Here is a 20,895-nt window from a genome sequence, read left to right as displayed (position 1 = left end):
TTCTAGTTCGTCGTAGTTGATCGTACATTGTGTCGACAAAAAGGCGAATAGGATAGCTGCGCAATTGTTCATAAATACAAAGGTGATTATGTAGTGCACACTGCAATGTAACCTTGTAGTGCCAACAGCAATGCAATCGTGTAGTGCATACTTCAATGCAATCTTGCAGTGTACACAGCAATTCAATTATGTAATGCACATTGCAATACAATCTTGTAGTGCACACTACAATGCAATTTTGTATATTTGTAAATGTAAGTATAGGTGTTACAGCGTCGGTCTACCCGTATTATTGTCACTAAGTTGGAGTATCTTCGAAAATTATCTTTATCCTAGCCTTGGCCCCTGGATGGTAATAGACAACGAACGAGTAAAACTATTTTTGTAGTGAAAATATTTTGTTGTTTTGTCTTATTGTAGACGTACAAAGTATTTGTTATTACATGTAGCTTTACTTTGCTGAATAGACTTTGTTGTTTAAAAAAACAAGCAAATCGTAGTAAATGAAGGTCGAAAATGTGCAGACCTTATCAAATTTTTGTAAATTGATTGCAATCGTGGTTTATTAAACCAGTGAGATTGATCGTAAAAAGGAGAAAGTTGTTGATGCAAACCAATAATGCTGCAGTTACGGTACAGCCCACACACTAAAAGAGTTAAGTGAAGGTTTTCCTTTTTTGCATGACCCAAGGGGAAAGTTTGGAAAGATCTTGGAACGGATTAGGCAATTTACATGTATTTTACTGTTCTTATAATTATTTACGTTATACGGGTGTCTACTGTAGTTTAGAAACCAAATTTGCTGACCACATTTTTCATTAGTTTTATCCGGCTTCACATCGAAGTCATATGAGTTGTCTTCTTTTGGGTAAGTCCTTGATTTTATTGGTAATTGAACTGGTGAGATTTTGTAAAAATGGGTAGACGACTTCTTAACCACACTAACAATTAGTCACCCTCTATACTATATCCAATAAAATCCAGCTTATTCTACGATGGTATGTATAAAATAACTAAACCACTTTGTAATGCTGACATGCTGACACAGAGGACTGTGCCCTAAAACCCGATGGTAACCTTGATCATTCAGTGCTATAAAAATTCAAACTATAAAAGCAAAGAAACTCATTCTACATGACTTGAAAAACGCACACAAAAACCACACATCAAATAAAAATCGCTGCATTTATATGGATCATCTCTTCTATAGTAACCCCACTTACAACAAAAACACCGCCTTAAACAGATATTACTCTTACATTAGAAACCGCACTTCCACTAAAAACCCTACTTTCAACAGATACTAAGATACATCAGAAACATCTCCTCCAATAGGAACTACATCTGCAACAAAACTCTGTCTCCAATAGATAGCACTACTACATTAGAAACCACAACTCCAATCAAAATAAAAGCCCTACTTTGAACAGAAATCAAAAATACTGCAGTAACCTCTCCGCCAATAGGAATCAGATATACAATAAAACTTCACCTCCAGTTGTAATTATTTCTACATTATAAAGCACTTATTCAATAGAAACCCTACCTCCAATAGAAGCTATGCCTCTGACAGAGAGCCCACTTCCAACAAAAACCATACTCCCAATTAAGTACAAGAGTTACAAGTATAGCACAAACTAGACCGCTAGAAACCACACCTTATGTAGCGCATTATCCTTCCAATAAACCTGCTTATGCCAGATGAAACTTGTTCTATTCCAAGAGCCAATATATTAAAAAATCTTTTCTGAACATACTAGTATAACGCGATGATACATCCTATGGTGAAAATAGCATGGTTAAAAGTCTTATCACATCTTCACCGCTGCTGGAACATGTAAATGGCAGTGCAAATAGGTGTAATACGACTTTAGATGGTTTATCATAGATCCTAGAACCAGTAACATGAGAATTTAGTAGTTCAGGAAGACTGACAAGTTAGCTTACTGTTCCTAAATGTGGTTGGAGGCTCCAACATTAGTTTAATGATTTCACCTGCACATATACGCATGTTATTCAATCAGAAGAGGTTTTGATTTGGTTTTTGATGCGGTAGAGTAAGCATCAGGCACTGGTCACCAATGATGGATAGCCAAAATAATTTACCTTATTTCTCCATTTAAACAATTTATTTGGCTTTTTGTATATTCAATGAATATTGTTCAGCTGACTAATAGGATTTTTACTTTAAAATGATTGCAGTGCAGTATGTTTCCCAGAGGTTTTAAAGACGAATAGAATGAAGAGAGACAACTCCTATGTTGAAAATCATGAGATCACTGCCTCAGTTCAACTAACAGGGTCTACTAGCAGAGTCTACTAACACGGTCTACTAGCAGTCTACTAACAGGGCCTACTAACAGAGTCTACTAACAGGGTCTACGAACAGAGTTTATTAACAGGGTCTACTAACAAGGTCTACTAACAGGGTCTACTAACAGGATCTACTAACAGGATCTACTAACAGGGTCTACTAACAGGGTCTACTAACAGGGTCTACTAACAGAGTCTAATAACAGAGTCTACTAACAGAGTCTAATAACAGAGTGTACTAACAGGGTCTACTAACAGAGTTACTAACAGGGTCTACTAACAGTCTACTAACAGAGTCTACTATCAGAGTCTACTAACAGAGAACATGACATATTTAGGTTATTTCTCAGATGTGCTTTGATAAAAGACATCAGATGCTGATAAAAGACATCGGATGCTGATAAAAGACATTGGATGCTGATAAAAGACATCAGACACTACACCTTATAACTGACAAATGCTCACTACCTTTTCAGAATGAACAATTTTAGATAAGGCTTAGAGGAGAGTGTCATGTTATATATTCTTCTATACATATACAAACTAAACATATGAAGCAAACAAAATGAAATAATTAAAACATTCGTATACTTAATGAGTAAAGAAATTGATATAAAAACTGTACAATACTGTCATTAAATAACTTGTAATAGATAGTCATTCTTAATCACCAAATCACCTGATTTGCTAACAGGATAGACTAGTGATTCGACAATATTCATTTACAACATCTCTACCAACTCTCTCCTCCGATCATAGCACGACACCTGCTCCCAGTGTCTACAAAAATAATCAACATGGACTGATATAGCACTTCCACCATGTAATGAAATTTAGCATTGATCTCTTTCTAAGTACACAAAAGCAGAATGACAGCAGATTTCCATTGATTACGCTCAGATTGAGCTGATGAAACAAGAGAAGATGCTCAATATGCTCTTCACCATAACAACTCAGTTTATTACTGTCACTCGCCACTAGCAACTGTTCCTGATGCTAATCATTAGTACCAACGTCACTTGTAACTAGCTGTCACTTGTTACCAACTGTCACTCACCATCTCAGGCTGCCACTCGCTGTCTTTCTCAGATAAATTAGCACGGATTGTGGTAGAAGTGTGTCATATTACACCAGGTTTAACACTACGCAAAGATGATATGATAATTACTTTAGAAAAGTACCCTGCTAAGAATAGTTACTAAAGACAGGATCTTATGAAATCCCTAAATATCATACAGCAAGTAGGACTTTGTGATGAAAATTCTAAATGTACAGTAACACCTTTATTTGAATGTCATGGCGCTCTATTCTTCAACCCTTCCCTTAGAGTTACGTTTTATTAGAAGTGACATTCAAATAAAGGGTGGCATTGTATTTTTCAAACACTTCGTCATAATTTTGAGAAGATAAATTTAACTCTTAGATGAATGAATCGAATGTCACCTATATTTTGCACTCTCCTTTGGGTGGTGCGACATTAACCCTATTGACGGCAAGAAACTTTCTAACTTACCTCCAACTTGTAGTCGATTTTTTAAATAAATATGCACGAGGAAGCTGATATATGTCTCTACCAGTTGATGTCTACTACTCGCAACTAACCAATGATGATCTTCATAGCCTGCTTTTTAAGTTTTTTATTCCATTTTTAACTTGAAAGTATTATTTCATTTTGAAACTATATTTAACCATGTTGCATGAAGGCTCATTGCACTCATCTATGTGTTTTTTAGTTTGCAGCCAAAACTGGTATGCAATAGAACAGGAGTTCTAAGCGTTGATCCATTGTAAGCTGAGTTCAGATTACCGCAATCATGTGATCAAATAATAAGTTATAAATATGCAAATTTATAAATTTATAATAATAATTGATCAAATGCTACAAATATATATTAAAGAACAAGTGACATAAACAAACCATACATATAATACATGCAGCAACAAAAATTAACACTTTAAACAAAAATTAAGTTTTAAAACAAAGATATTAGCATCGTTTGCTCGGTCAGTTGCATTCTGATTGTTGCCTTCATTTGAAAGCATTTCATTTTCTTCTGGCTGTTCAATACCTTCCATAATGTCTTCTGATCTCAACTCCTCTTCTGCACAACTGAGCTAGTTGATATTAGCGTCCAAACAATTTTTTAGCAGAGCAAAACTTTTTTAAGTGATGCTATTTAGAATAGAAATTTTTAGCGCGAAAGCTCAAAATAATTGCCTCAAAAAATGTAGTAGTGTTTCCATCGTAAATGGGAACACTTTTTCCAATATATATCGAAATATCAAGATTGCGTTAAAAAAGAACTATTATTAGCCTGAGACAGTTACTAATTATTTCTTTGGTGTTGCAATCAAATTTTTTAACGAAAAACTAAAGACCCGAAGTTGAAAATGAGTTTCAATACGAACAGAAACAACAAATGAATTAATTTTTATTGATGTAATCGAATCATTATTAGTACGGTTTGGTGGACACATGTTCTACTGATCACTTGCTATTATGGGTTTATGAAGATTAAGAATATCAAATAGCATCAGTCAAATAAAAATGGCGTTTAAATAGCAGTGGCATTCAATAAAAGTGCGACGTTCTATTTTTCAACTCTTCTCCCATAGAGACGTTCAAATAGAGGCAGACATTCAAATAAAGGTGGCGTTCAAATATACAGTGGAACCTAGGTTCTCAAACATAATCCATTCCAGAAGGTTGTTCGAAAACTGAGTTGTTCGAGATCCGAAAAAATTAATCCCATTAGAAATAATGTATGTAAATTTTAATCCTTTCCAAGTCGAGATAACAATTCTGGAAAAGTATATTTTTAACATTTTACACCATAAACTGTACAGTATACTACATAATATAAATATAAACGAGTAGATATAGATCGTGTTTATTCTTAATAAAAGATTTTCTATCTATGATGATAAAAACAAAACAAAAAGTAAACATTTTGCATGTTTTGCTCTTAAAACATCGAAAACATTCTACATTAAGATACAATATCAAAAATTGCAGAAATTGATAACGAAACAGCGAAAAATACAACAGATCAGTTACATCAAAAATCGTGTGAAAAAGAAGATATAAACAGCAATGGCACGTTTAGTTTACAGCTTTGAAGGAGAATCCTCCTTCAAAAAAATTTAGGGTAACTCAACCGGAGGAGTTGTCTCTCTAGCAAATCACTTTGGTAGAGGAACGTCGGCTCGCATGGTTCATTCCTTTTTGTAAAAAATTTATAAAGCTTAACTTGCTTCTCCGTTTGTTAACAAATGTTTCCATGCTGTTTCCGGAGCTGTTCCCGACATTTAATTTAATGTGCTCCGGTTTGGTCGAGAACCGAATTTATGTTCGAGAGCCGAGACGAACAAATCTCAATTTCTTTGGACGACGACCGAATTGGTCGAGAACTTAGGTTCTACTGTAGGTTTTACGGTATATGGATTTATCTCTCTCTCCTTCACCTTGTCCCCTGCCCTCTATTCCTCTTGTTTTCCTCAATCCTTCTCGCCCCTCCCTGGTCCATCCTGTCTACCCTTCCATTAATCTATATGTATGTTGAATTGATCCACAACGACAAAAAATGACAAGCAAATAAAGCCATGACACATCTTAGGAGAGATGCAATTATAATTGTGTTATCAGCAAATACGCGAGTTTTGAAATTTTAATGATATTTGTTTTTTGAAAACTAATTAAGGCAGAAAGACGGATGGAGGGTTACGATGTCTCAATGAGGATAAAATCTACCAACCCTATGAATAGAAGGATTTTCCACAGTGCATAAGACTCACTTTAAAACTTAGTGGTTGCAGTTCACATCCTGTATAGAAGTCTGTGAGAGTTCCCAGTACACATTATACAAACTTTTAGAACACAGAAATCAGATTTACTGGCATAGAAAAGAGCAACTCACTCATTTTTTGCCAGGGAATGCTGCCAAGTCCCTCTGACCATGACTGATCTGCTGCTGCAATTGTTGCTGCCGAAAGTGCTGCATCAAATAGTGCTGCTGCTGCTGGATAAGTCTACGTTGCTGCATCTGTTCCTCGTTCATATGTGACTGCCCATACAATCCTCGCTCCTGGTTGGCTGGACCGGCGGCTCTCATTTGCTGAAGGTGGAAACAGGGATTATGAACAGGAAACCGAAAATGAAACGGAAAAGAAAGGGCAATCATAGGACTAAAATAAAAAACATTCACCTACCTACACCTAAAGCCATGACTGTGATGAGGATAAAATTATGGGGTAACTAGTGTAATCTTTGTAATATGAGTATACTACTCTTTGTAATATGAGTATACTGTATTATTTGTAATAATATGAGTATACCATACTCTTTGTAATATGAGTATACTATATTATTTGTAATATGAGTATACTATATTATTTGTAATATGAGTATACCACACACTTTGTAATATGAGTATACCATACATTTTGTAATATGAGTACACTATACTCTTATTAATATACTCTCTTGATATACTCTATATACTTATTAATACATTCTTTGTAATGTGAGTATACCATACTCTTTGTAATATGAGGATAAATATACTTTGTATGGCATAATAAAATGAAACCATAGTACATGCCCTCATAGTCATGGAATCAGAGAAAGTACAACAAGGTACCGTAAAGAATAAGAGTTTATCTGTTCAGATGACAACATCTACTTTTCTTGAAACCAAAAACCCCAACTTTTGAAAATAATTCAGCTATCCAAATGATATATAAAGGCAGTATAAAGGCTATTATTAAGACCAGTGAACATTATTAGGTAGTCTTATCCATTCTGTTCAAGGTAGCCTCGGTACGTCACTAAAAATTACACCCTTTGGAAACATAGAAGTAGGCTGAGTAAAACAATCCTTCAATATCTCATCCCAACAACATCTGTCTATAGGAAGTCTTATTTGACAAGCATGAACAATACAGCCGATACGCTACTAACATAAGCCTCGCATATAGTAACTCTCATGTACTACTCTGTGTCACATACATCTATCAAAGCAGATTTGCTGCGTGGTAGCAGCAAACTCTCTCCAATGACTCATACCGGCGAACAGTAGCTGTATTGCAAATATGAGACTAAACTTACATTTGTGTGAGACTAAACTTACAGCTGTGTGAGACTGAACTTACAGTTGTGTGAGACTGAACTTACAGTTCTGTGAGACTAAACATACAGTTGTGTGAGACTAAACTTACAGTTGTGTGAGACTAAACTTACAGCTGTGTGAGACTATACTTACAGTTGTGTGAGACAAAACTTACAGTTGTGTAAGACTAAACTGACAGTTGTGTGAGACTAAACTTACAGTTGTGTGAGACTAAACTTACAGCTGTGTGAGACTAAACTTACAGCTGTGTGAGACTATACTTACAGTTGTGTGAGACTAAACTTACAGTTGTGTGAGACTAAACTTACAGCTGTGTGAGACTATACTTACAGTTGTGTGAGACTAAACTTACAGTTGTGTGAGACTAAACTTACAGTTGTGTGAGACTAAACTTACAGCTGTGTGAGACTAAACTTACAGCTGTGTGAGACTAAACTTACAGCTGTGTGAGACTAAACTTACAGTTGTGTGAGACTAAACTTACAGCTGTGTGAGACTAAACTTACAGCTGTGTGAGACTAAACTTACAGCTGTGTGAGACTAAACTTACAGTTGTGTGAGACTAAACTTACAGCTGTGTGAGACTAAACTTACAGCTGTGTGAGACTATACTTACAGTTGTGTGAGACTAAACTTACAGTTGTGTGAGACTAAACTTACAGCTGTGTGAGACTAAACTTACAGTTGTGTGAGACTAAACTTACAGTTGTGTGAGACTAAACTTACAGTTGTGTGAGACTAAACTTACAGCTGTGTGAGACTAAACTTACAGTTGTGTGAGACTAAACTTACAGTTGTGTGAGACTAAACTTACAGTTCTGTGAGACTAAACTTACAGCTGTGTGAGACTGATGCGCCTTCAGTCTTTTAGCGTTAATCTCATGACACTGCACCTCCAACATTTTCTTGAGATGCTCTCCGGTGGTCGAAGGGAACTGCAACCAGAGAAACACAATTATAATACAATTAAAATAGAAACTAACATCCATGAACTACACCACTAAGAATAAAACTCTGGTAAAACAAAACAGGATTCTACCAACTAGCCTAGTCAGGTGCTAGTTACTACCGTCAATGACAGGAGGTAAACATGAACTTTCATGCAAGATTAAAGAAAATTAAATTAGTTGTAAGTAAACACAGCTCAGGAAGCATTGCGTTATCCCAAATAGATCTCAAAAGTAGGTCCAACTCTATCATAGCTCGCACAAATATCTTCAGATTCAAAGTTACCTCGCCTGTACACATACAAAGGTGATTATTGGCACTTCCTGAAGGAGAAAGGATATTTCAAAGGGTAAAAAGATCATTGAGTGTAAATGATAGAGAAGAATTGGAAGGAATACAATACAGTAGACAACCCAAATAACAGTGAGAGTATTTGTCTTCACCAAATCTGATCTATATACCTTTTTAATCACCTAAGCTGAGTGATTGCAATCAGTTCGCTGGAATAAATAACCTATGCACCATCCAGAACATCAGGATAATCACTACGGAGTAAGAAGATTGTCCCCAAAAATGCCGACTTATCAAAAACTCGCTGCGTCTGCTAAAATCGGCAAACTATCGAAAGAGTATATTCTTAGAGTAAACAAGCCTAAAAGTTCACTAAAAGAGGTTCTAAGGTGTAACTCCATTAAACTCGCCAACAACAAATAAAGTTCCTAGATGCTATGCAATAAACTGGCCTTAGTTTAGCCTATTTTCCAACATGCTGAAACATTTGGGGCTTTGGGGAGATATTCATCAGACACGACTATCTTCGAGTGTAGAGTGCAAACATAAAAACTTATGCTAGACTTTCTACTAATCACCAACATTTGTAAGTAGATACGGCAGGCTGAATTCTTTTCACTAGTTATGCTTCAGATGAACTGGAAGATGAAATTGCTTATCTAAAGTAGCATAACTTGCAGGCCATTTATGGGAAAATACCAAATAGATCCGGTTCTGATCGGCACAAAAAGACCATGTGGCGTAGCCCGCTTTTCTTACCAGAGGCACTCCGGTGGTCAGCAACCAGCAAGTGCTCAAGACCTATACAATCATGGCTGCTCAGTAAGCACCTACCCTTCTCTGTAGCGTTTCCTTCAGCCGCTGAACCTCTATATCATTAAGGAGAATTTGATTGACAACGCTGCTAGAGTGGTACATTGGACCTTGATAGCCAGGGGCAGCTAGTGGAATGTTACTAGGAGGTGGTGGTAAGTTGACACGCTCTTTTTCTTGTTGGTATTCCTGCCAGGCAGCCTTTCTCTCTTCTTCACTTAGCTTCTCCTCCTCCTTGTTCTCCAGAAGGGAGTCATGCTCACGCACTCTTCGGATGAGATGTCCATGGGTCTCAAGTAAGTCGGCCATTAGAAGGTCCTAAAAAATATCAGCCATAGAGGATACCTATTTGCTTGTCCACAAATGAATGATTTTCAATAGTATGCTTGAAGCAAAATGGTATTACAATTCATTCTCAATGCGTCTCTATATTACTTGATCTGGACACTGAGAGTTGTTGGGTATGTCTTGATTGTACAGTATAACAGAAGCATGAATATCTCCATATATTTTAGAAACTGTGAGACTTGCAAAAAAAATCAAGTCACCAATAGAATTGATATAAAAATCTACACCGACGAACAGTGATTCTGAGCACACTAAAAGGGCTGTAAATAAGAGTTCAAAGTGAGGCAGCCAATAACCATTGTAATCATAATATATATTATAATTGCACTACACGGCAACTATAATATACAGCAGGTGTAATATGTTTATGAAAACTAATTTTCATTTCCACTCCTGACTTGAAAAGATGCAGGGACATAGCCAGTGGTCAAAGATGCACTGTCAATAGCTAGGAAACCTAACAATGTTGGAACATGTAGGGACATAGCCTGTGGTCAGACTTTGCACTGTCAATAGCCAGGAAACCTAACAATGCCTGAACAAGATGTGCATGACAGTAAAGTGAAAATATGTTGAGCTTTAACATTCTGCTAGAACTGCTAGTGTTACTCATATATGTATTTTAATACGTACAGTAAATACGCAGTTCGAAGGAGAATTTTTAGTCACATTGACCGAGTAACTTCAGAGTGTTGCAAGATAATTTTCACAAATAATTTATTAAAAAGAGAAAAATGACTACAAAAGTGACAGACACTGGATGGCAAGTATGAGCAGGTATGAGCAGGTATGAGCAGGTATGAGCAGGTATGAGCAGGCGCAACTAATAGACACACAACTGTGTTGGTGTGAGAGTGACTTCCCTTCAGTTCATTAGCTAGTAAACTCACACAAAGGTTTTTATGGAACGAGCTCCGAATCTTTTATGAAACAACCCCACAAACGTAATAGCTATATGCCTCTGATAGTCCTACAGCTGGTTAGCCTGAGCTCCTGAGCTATTGAGCTTGAGTTTTACATCTGTTTAGCCTAAGTTCCACAGCTACTAAGCCCAAGCCCTAAATCTGGTTAGCCTTGGCCTTATAGAGCGAGCCCTAAAGCTAGTTAGCCCGAGATTTATAGCCAGTTAGAACGAGTACCTTAGGAAAAGCGTGAATCTCGTTCGGCTCATCTGTAGCTGGTTTAAAATTGTAGAGTTCTGTGAGATCATTGGCTGTGAAGTGTCTATGAATTTGTTTCTCATCGACAACCCGTTCACTGAGGGACAGCTTGGCAATCTGCCTTTCATATATTCTTTCTTCCATCGTAGCCTGCAGCAGAGTGGAAGACTACAACTGTCTCGACGCTGACAGGTGCTGGCAGGTGCACTCTCAATGTTATTTTGTAAACTATTCATTACATTCACAAAAGCGGTGCCCTTCTATTTTAGCCAATATTTGTACCAACCAATTTGCAATGTTAACAACCATTTTAACTGATCATGCATTTATATATATTACACACTCTTTGCCGTTCATCTGATTGAGCTATCTATTCTTCTATCAGATGAATGGCAAAGAGTGTGTAATATATATAAATGCATGATCAGTTAAAATGGTTGTTAACATAAGAATAGATAGCTCAAAGCAATAAGTTTAGTCACCCAAGAGGTCAAGGATGAACTGTTTTATCTGAATGTTGATTAATGACACAGAACCGCTGCAATACAGCAGTAAATCTTTAATGCTTTGATAAGCACGAATCTACTTAATAATGGAAACTGTTGCTACAATTTTATTCGGAAGTCAACTTGTTAAATACACTAGTACCCCTGGCAGTCCTGTGCGCCATGAGAGATCATCATGAGTAATCAGCATATGCATAACTAACTCATAAACTGGCACGGTGACGAAGTGGTTAGATTGCTGCACAGTAAATTAGAGTACCCGAGTTGACATCCCGTGTGAGGTAATGTATTCCTGGCCTTTAGCATGGCTTCGGATAGACACTGATCTTATTATAGTAAGGATTCAACTATATTTTGTTTATATATATATAAATCTCAGTCTTTCTATTGTCATTCATCTGTCCAGCTATAGTAACTAAAATCTAGGAATAAAAAATGTGCTCCGTGATGAATTTGAACTCTTCGAAGATTGCAACCACAAATTTGTAGATACGTGCACCTAACCGCAAGGCTAAGCCATTCTTTCCATTCCTATCACTTTCACCTTGTACAATGGAACCTAGGTTCTCGAACACAATCCATTCCAGAAGGTTGTTCGAAAACCAAGTTGTTCAAGATCTGAAACAAGTTTTCCCATTAATTAATGTATGTAAGTTTTAATCCGTTCCAAGTCGATTTAACAACTTCGGTGAAGTATTTTTTAACATTTTACACCATAAACTGTACTGTATACTACGTACTATAAATAAAAACAGGTAGATATAGATCGTGTTTAACTTTAATAAAAGATTTTCTATTTATGATGATGAAAAAAGAAAATGAAAAGTAAATATTTCGTATGCTTTGCTCTTAAAACATCGAAACCATTGAAGGTTACGATACAATACCAAAAATCATAGAAATTGATAATGAAACAGCAAAAAAACGCAACAGATCAGTTCATCAAAAATCGTTTGAAAAGAAAAATTGAAACAGCAATGGCACGTTTACTTCATATCTTTGAAGAAGAATCCTCCTCCAAAACAATTTTGGTTAACTAAACTGGAGGAGTTGTGTCCCTAGCAAATCTCTTCGCTAGAGGCGACATCCTCCCAGATGGCTCCTTTTTGTAAAGAATTAATGACGCGAAACTTCCTCCTTTTTCTAAGAACCTCCCGAAAGTGGCTCATAACAACGTCGTTAAACGTATAAACATGCTGTTTCTGGAGCTGTTCCAAACGTTTAATTCAAATGCTTATGTTCCGGTTTGGTAGAGAAGCGAATTTATGTTCGAGATCCTCGACGAACAAATCTCAAATTTTTGGTCGAAAACCGAGTTGGTCGAGAACCGAAGCATTCGAGAACCGAAGCATTCGAGAACCGAGGTTCCACTGTACTGTATACCCTTTTCGCGATTGCACACGCCAAATTATTAATTAATACAGTGCGTCTACGGATTATGATGGGCCCTGTTTTAAAATCTTTTGTCTTACTCTATGAAACACGATGCTTTTTCGCCCTCGCCATACTAGGGCAAATTTCTATTCCGCCATACAATATCAACAAAATTTTCTCTCGAAATTAAAATTTTGCAGTCAGTGTACTGTCGGTGTCTGAAAATGCCGAAATTCTATTGGCCGAACTCCCTTCCACAATGCCTGAAAAAGATATATGATACAAATTGGAAAACAGATAGGTAATAAAATTTTAGCTCACGACAAAGTCAATGTTTAATTGAAATGGTAAGTTTAGTTAAAGGTTGACTTGCAACAAAATTCACATTACAGTTATTTGGTATCATATAAGATTCACCATGTCTTATTCTGTTGTGTTGTAGGTGCCAAATATGTGGAAATGTAATTACAAGCTCTTAAAAGCTCAAAAACGAAAAACCGCCGTAGATTGGAATCTCTTTATTTTTCTGACGTAGTCATTACAGTTTGGTTATCGTCTTGTCACGTGATGTTCTCACGTGAATTGAAAGGCCAATAAAAGCTCAATGTAAAACTTATCGTAGCGCTAGTTTATGACAAACTCTTCGGGTTTTACCGAAGACCCCGTATCAAATATAGATGCTTGCTACTTTACAGTTTTGTTTCGGCTTGGTCTAATCGTCAAGTCGTAATTTGATCATGTGACCCAATACTTCGCAAATAATTTTTGCAGCACTTTTCGATTATCACAGGTAACCAACAGGCTCGTCATCATTATCAGACAATGATATGTACTCCTTCGAGCTAAGGGTAAAAAGTTTAACAATTTTTTACGGTAAGTTATAAGATATCAGTGCTAAAAGTGACAGCATTACAATGACAATAAAACAGACGAGTAAGAACAATAGACATGGTTTTATTGAATGCGTGAAGTATAGTTGTGAAAATATTTCGACGAATGAGGTTGCATGAAAGTGTAAACAGAAACCATCCTGTAACAACTATGTCCCATTTGAGCCGTTTTGGAAAGCGAATCCAAACTACGGCGGTCTCGTGTGGCTGCGATTAACTGTTCGTTTTTTAGCTTTTAAGAGCTTGTAATAATCACATTCCCATATATTTTGCACCTACAACACAACAGAGTAAGACATGGTGAATCTTTTGATATCAAATAACTGTAATGTGAATTTTGTTGCAAGTCAACCTTTAAGTAAAATACATACTAAAACTTAGCTTTAAAGATGCGATTGTGTCAAATTGTAGTTGATTTTAGCAGGAAGTATCGATTCTTTTCTATCAGTTGATATGTTGTTTGTTGTTTTAGGCGATCGAGCTTTTGCTTCCAAACACTCGCACATTCACAAGGCTCTGCCTCGAATAAAAACACTTATTTCAATTTAAGAATAGGCCTACTGCTAAAATGGTGATATTTTAAATTTAAAATACCACAGTAACTTTTTTAAAGATAGTAGTATTAATATCAGCAAGGTAATTTTGTATTTTGTCTTGTTATGAATAAAATCTATTTGGAAGTATGCCTTAATCTTGTGATTCTTGTGTGTTTCATAGCAAAGCTTGTAGCTAATTGTATTTTTATTGCTTACAAACTGGGTTTCTAATAATTGTCTTTGCTGACAAAAATGTGCTAAATATCTGGTACTTTAAAAGTTCAACGCTAAAGTCATCATCTATGAAAAAATGCAACTAAATTCATTGGTAAAATGAAACTGCAGTCATTGATGAAACGAAACCGCACTCATTGTTGAAACGAAACTGAACTCATTAAATGTTGATTGGTTACTTAAACATAAAAGCCATCTAAGAGTTGAACATGATTATCAGCTCCACTGATCGTCTAGCAAGTCATTAATCAATAGATAAGAACAAAATTTTCTCAATGGTTGATCGATCTAAAATCTATCAAATGGTTAGGGTACACGATACTTGTCAGATAAACATAGAGCGATGGTTTGAGTGAGACACATATGAATCACCTACAGTCTGACCTCGAATAACTGACCTAGAGTCCGACATAGAATAACCGACCTAGAGTCTGACATAGAATAACCGACCTAGAGTCTGACATAGAATAACTGACCTAGAGTCTGACATAGAATAACTGACCTAGAGTCTGACATAGAATAACTGACCTAGAGTCTGACATAGAATGACCGACCTAGAGTCTGACATAGAATAACTGACCTAGAGTCTGACATAGAATAACTGACCTGGAGTCTGACATAGAATAACCGACCTAGAGTCTGACATAGAATAACTGACCTAAAGTCTGACATAGAATAACTGACCTAGAGTCTGACATAGAATGACTGACCTAGAGTCTGACATAGAATAACTGACCTAGAGTCTGACATAGAATAACTGACCTAGAGTCTGACATAGAATAACTGACCTAGAGTCTGACATAGAATAACTGACCTAGAGTCTGACATAGAATAACTGACCTAGAGTCTGACATGGAATGACCGACCTAGAGTCTGACATAGAATAACTGACCTAGAGTCTGACATAGAATAACTGACCTGGAGTCTGACATAGAATAACCGACCTAGAGTCTGACATAGAATAACTGGCCTAGAGTCTGACATAAAATAACTGACCTAGAGTCTGACATAGAATGACTGACCTAGAGTCTGACATAGAATAACTGACCTAGAGTCTGACATAGAATAACTGACCTAGAGTCTGACATAGAATAACTGACCTAGAGTCTGACATGGAATGACCGACCTAGAGTCTGACATAGAATAACTGACCTAGAGTCTGACATAGAATAACTGACCTGGAGTCTGACATAGAATAACCGACCTAGAGTCTGACATAGAATAACTGGCCTAGAGTCTGACATAGAATAACTGACCTAGAGTCTGACATAGAATAACCGACCTAGAGTCTGACATAGAATAACTGACCTAAAGTCTGACATAGAATAACTGACCTAGAGTCTGACATAGAATGACTGACCTAGAGTCTGACATAGAATAACTGACCTAGAGTCTGACATAGAATAACTGACCTAGAGTCTGACATAGAATAACTGACCTAGAGTCTGACATAGAATAACTGACCTACAGTCTGACCTCGAATAACTGACCTAGAGTCCGACATAGAATAACCGACCTAGAGTCTGACATAGAATAACCGACCTAGAGTCTGACATAGAATAACTGACCTAGAGTCTGACATAGAATAACTGACCTAGAGTCTGACATAGAATAACTGACCTAGAGTCTGACATAGAATAACCGACCTAGAGTCTGACATAGAATAACTGGCCTAGAGTCTGACATAGAATAACTGACCTAGAGTCTGACATAGAATAACCGACCTAGAGTCTGACATAGAATAACTGACCTAAAGTCTGACATAGAATAACTGACCTAGAGTCTGACATAGAATGACTGACCTAGAGTCTGACATAGAATAACTGACCTAGAGTCTGACATAGAATAACTGACCTAGAGTCTGACATAGAATAACTGACCTAGAGTCTGACATAGAATAACTGACCTAGAGTCTGACATAGAATAACTGACCTAGAGTCTGACATGGAATGACCGACCTAGAGTCTGACATAGAATAACTGACCTAGAGTCTGACATAGAATAACTGACCTGGAGTCTGACATAGAATAACCGACCTAGAGTCTGACATAGAATAACTGGCCTAGAGTCTGACATAAAATATCTGACCTAGAGTCTGACATAGAATGACTGACCTAGAGTCTGACATAGAATAACTGACCTAGAGTCTGACATAGAATAACTGACCTAGAGTCTGACATGGAATGACCGACCTAGAGTCTGACATAGAATAACTGACCTAGAGTCTGACATAGAATAACTGACCTGGAGTCTGACATAGAATAACCGACCTAGAGTCTGACATAGAATAACTGGCCTAGAGTCTGACATAGAATAACTGACCTAGAGTCTGACATAGAATGACTGACCTAGAGTCTGACATAGAATAACTGACCTAGAGTCTGACATAGAATAACTGACCTAGAGTCTGACATAGAATAACCGACCTAGAGTCTGACATAGAATAACTGACCTAGTCTTACATAGAATAACTGACCTAGAGTCTGACATAGAATAACTGACCTAGAGTCTGACATAGAATAACTGACCTAGAGTCTGACATAGAATAACTGACCTAGAGTCTTACATAGAATAACTGACCTGCGCGAGGAACCTGTACACATAAACAGGTTTAGTCTGCCCAAATCGGTAGGCACGAAATATTGCCTGGACATCAAAGGATGGATTCCACGAGGCATCAAATATTATAACTCTGTTTGCACCAACCAAATTGATGCCCATTCCTCCAGCTCGAGTAGAGATAAGAAACAACCTGGCGCTGTGTAAGACAAGTACAGACTTTAACACAAAACCTTTATTAGTCAAGTGTGACATAGAAACAACAGTAGACTATCATAGACTAATGGACCTACATTTATTAACTCATGAAGATGAATAGCTTGGAGTTAATCAAATCTTAACGGGTGGAGAAAAGTTTTAGTTTCAGTAGACTATCATGGACCAATGGGCCTACATTTATTACCTCATGAATATGACTAGCTTGGGGTTAATCAAATCTTAACAAGTGGAGAAAAGTTTCAGTTTCAGTAGACTATCATGGACCAATGGGCCTACATTTATTACCTCATGAATATGACTAGCTTGGGGTTAATCAAATCTTAACGGGTGGAGAAAAGTTTCAGTTTCAGTAGACTATCATGGACCAATGGGCCTACATTTATTACCTCATGAATATGAATGGCTTGGGGTTAATCAAATCTTAACGGGTGGAGAAAAGTTTCAGTTTCAGTAGACTATCATGGACCAATGGGCCTACATTTATTACCTCATGAATATGAATGGCTTGGGGTAAATCAAATCTTAACGGGTGGAGAAAAGTTTCAGTTTCAGTAGACTATCATGGACCAATGGGCCTACATTTATTACCTCATGAATATGAATGGCTTGGGGTTAATCAAATCTTAACGGGTGGAGAGAAAAGTTCCAAATAATCAAGAAAACAACAAACAAAGGTTAAGACTCAATTTGAACCACAAAAACAGAGAAAAAATTGTAAATTGGGAGTCATTTCAGCTGATGGTTAACACTTTTGTATGATAAACCGTGCTCTTCAGAGCATGATCCATGCTCCCTTCTTATCGAATAAGCTTATCCTTGCTCCAAATCTCAGTATACAAATCTCAGATTTACGACAAATCCTCTTGAATGATCACAAATCCTCATGGAGAACATCTCCAAGGGCATATTCAAAGGATGAGAATTACATGAAAAATATGATTAATAATAAATTTGGTCAGTCTTACAATCACGAGACAAGACTGTTTTAGTTTTTTAACTAGTAATTCAGTTTTCAAAGTAAAATATAAAAAAGATAATCTCTGCATAGCTAACTCAACGATAACGGTTTATATAAAACCCAGAAAACGTAGTTATCTGATATCCTGGCCATAGCCTCAGCTCTGGATAAAAAACATAATCTATATTTGTAAAGTTAAAAGACGTACTTGTGATTGGCAGGTTTGTTAAAAAGCGAACATGCCCGACGTCGTTGGGCAGCGTCTACAGTTCCATCAATACGGAAGTAGTTCAAGCCCTTCTTCCACTGCACGCTGCCATACAGCTGCAAAGGTAAAGGATGCTAGTCATCAGTAATCCAGTTTATCTGATCGACATCAAACATTACTAGCAACTGACTAGCATAATGTGACATGTCTTCCATTTACAGGATACTCTGTTGACTCACAAACCCTGAGAAAAACTGAGAATCAGAACATGTGACATTGCTTGATCAGGAACATGACGAGTATCTCTATTAGAGCTTTGCAATATGACAATTTAATTGTTTTATGGCGATTTTAAAAGTGAATGATTTGAAAATTGCCACTATTAAAAGAGATCTCGCCAATTGTATAAACAACATAATAGTGTAATAGCAATTTATCGCACACCTGACGACTTTTAGAGAGAGCAATACTGAAACTAAATTGGGCATCATTCCCAGGCCTTCCACGCGCACGGGCATTCATGAAGTGTTGCTAATAAATCACAAACACAAAACACTTTCTTTTCAAGTTAAAATATACAAAGTATTAACAAAAATTGCAAGTTTTTCTACATTATAATATCTTGATATATCGCGAATCGTCTATTTGCAATATCGAATCGTCTGGTGATGTTTGAAAACCGTGAAAGTCTAATCTCTAAAGACAATATACTGAAAAGGAAGAAGTCAGAGTCTCACTTACTGCTTTCGTCACTTCATCATCTGAGTTATGGATCATCTCGAGGAAGTCTTCAATGAGATCTAGTGTGAGAATGCCTTGACTAAAGAGGAGTCTGCAAATTAAATCATCGTAAAAATAATTTTCAACAGAAAAGGAACCAAACAATTTAGTTTTGAATTCGTTTAGATCTGCACGAGTTGGCAAATGAACTAACAATGTTGCGCAAGCAACATGCAGTCTATGGTATATGAAATACATACATGCAAAACAAAGAGAAATGGAAATGACACAGGAAATTCAGTATGAACGATCTGTAGTGTTAGGAGAGATTAGAAATATGTCTCGAGTACTAAGTATGTCTTAAAGAATGATTAGGTCTGGTATCTATACTCAAGAAAAAGGGAAGAGACAGCGGTGAACAGAATACATACACTTTATCACCGATCTCTTCACACTTTTTTAGTATCTCTAAAAGCAGGACAAACTTGTAGCCAAGAGAGATGTCATTCAACTTTACATCCTTCACTTCATCCTTCCACCAGAGATGATCATTTACTGGAGTTGAAGCACCTGCTCGGTCAGACAGCGATGGCGTGAGTACAAATTTAAAGTGACTGAGTGACAGGCAGAATTATTTATTAAAAGTTGACTTGCAACAAAATTCACATTACAGTTATTTGGTATCAAAGGATTCACTATGTCTTGCTCTGCTGTGTTGTAGGCGCAAAATATGTGGAAATGTGATTACAAGCCCTTAAAAGCTCAAAAACGAACAGTTAATCGCAGCCATCACGAAACCGCCGTACATTGAAATCCCTTTCCAAAACGACTAAAATGAGAAGTAGTTGAACACGATGGTTTCTGTTTACACTTTCACGCAACCTCATTCGTCAAAATATTTTCACAAATAAACTTGACGCATTCAATAAAACTATGTCAATTACCCTCACGCATCTATGTCATCATCAATGCAATCAGTTTGAACACTGATATCTCAAAACCTACCACAAAAATTAGTTTAATTTTTTAACCTTAGCTCAAAGGAGTGCATATTCTCCTCTGATATACATGATGAGCCTGTTGGTAACCTGTGATGGTCAAAATGCTGTAAAAATTGTTCGCGCTATATGGCAGGAAATACGGGTCACATGATCAGATTACGACTAGATGATTAGACCAAGCCGAAACAAAACTGTAAAGTAGCGAGCATTTATATTTCATAAGGGCTTCCCGGTAGAACCTGAAGTGTTTGTCATAAACTAGTGCTACGAGACGCTTTATATTGAGCCTTTTATTGGCCTTTAATTCCACGTGATAACATCACATGTCGAAACAATCACCACGTCGAGTTGAGTATTGTACGTCATCAGAATAAAGAGATTCCAAACAACGGCATTTTCGTGATGGCTGTTCATTTTTGAGCTTTTAAGAGCTTGTAATCACATTTCAACATATTTTACACCTACAACACAGCAGAGTAAGACATAGTGAATCTTTTGATACCAAATAACTGCAATGTGAATCTTGTTGCAAGTCAACCTTTAAGAAATTATTCTGCGACACATAAAAGACAGATATTTGCTGACATTTTATGTTGTATGTTGACAAATTCAGATGTCAAGATGATCAAAAGTACTTTTGATGGGTCCATCTTCCATAAAACTACCAAACAAAGTTGATATGAACAGA

General features: G+C 36.7%; 1 protein-coding gene across 1 annotated transcript in view; it reads right to left on the bottom strand.

The window, feature by feature from the left end:
• Positions 1–2,817: 2,817 nt before the first annotated feature.
• Positions 2,818–20,895, bottom strand: part of LOC137402835 (transcriptional regulator ATRX-like) — a 56,432-nt gene continuing 38,354 nt past the window's right edge. The window contains exons 29-37 of the mRNA XM_068089343.1: positions 19,638–19,776; positions 19,228–19,318; positions 18,487–18,602; positions 17,123–17,300; positions 10,982–11,152; positions 9,516–9,812; positions 8,279–8,377; positions 6,231–6,428; positions 2,818–3,093 (exon numbers count right to left, since the gene is read on the bottom strand). Coding sequence (XP_067945444.1) covers positions 6,231–6,428; positions 8,279–8,377; positions 9,516–9,812; positions 10,982–11,152; positions 17,123–17,300; positions 18,487–18,602; positions 19,228–19,318; positions 19,638–19,776 — 1,289 coding nt within the window. The 3' untranslated portion in view covers positions 2,818–3,093. The remainder of the gene's footprint in view (positions 3,094–6,230; positions 6,429–8,278; positions 8,378–9,515; positions 9,813–10,981; positions 11,153–17,122; positions 17,301–18,486; positions 18,603–19,227; positions 19,319–19,637; positions 19,777–20,895) is intronic.

The sequence above is a fragment of the Watersipora subatra genome, chromosome 8 (assembly GCF_963576615.1).
Source record: "Watersipora subatra chromosome 8, tzWatSuba1.1, whole genome shotgun sequence".
Classification (NCBI taxonomy): domain Eukaryota; kingdom Metazoa; phylum Bryozoa; class Gymnolaemata; order Cheilostomatida; family Watersiporidae; genus Watersipora; species Watersipora subatra.
The sequence above is the reverse complement of the archived record's forward strand: the minus strand, read 5'-3'. Positions and strand labels throughout refer to the sequence as shown.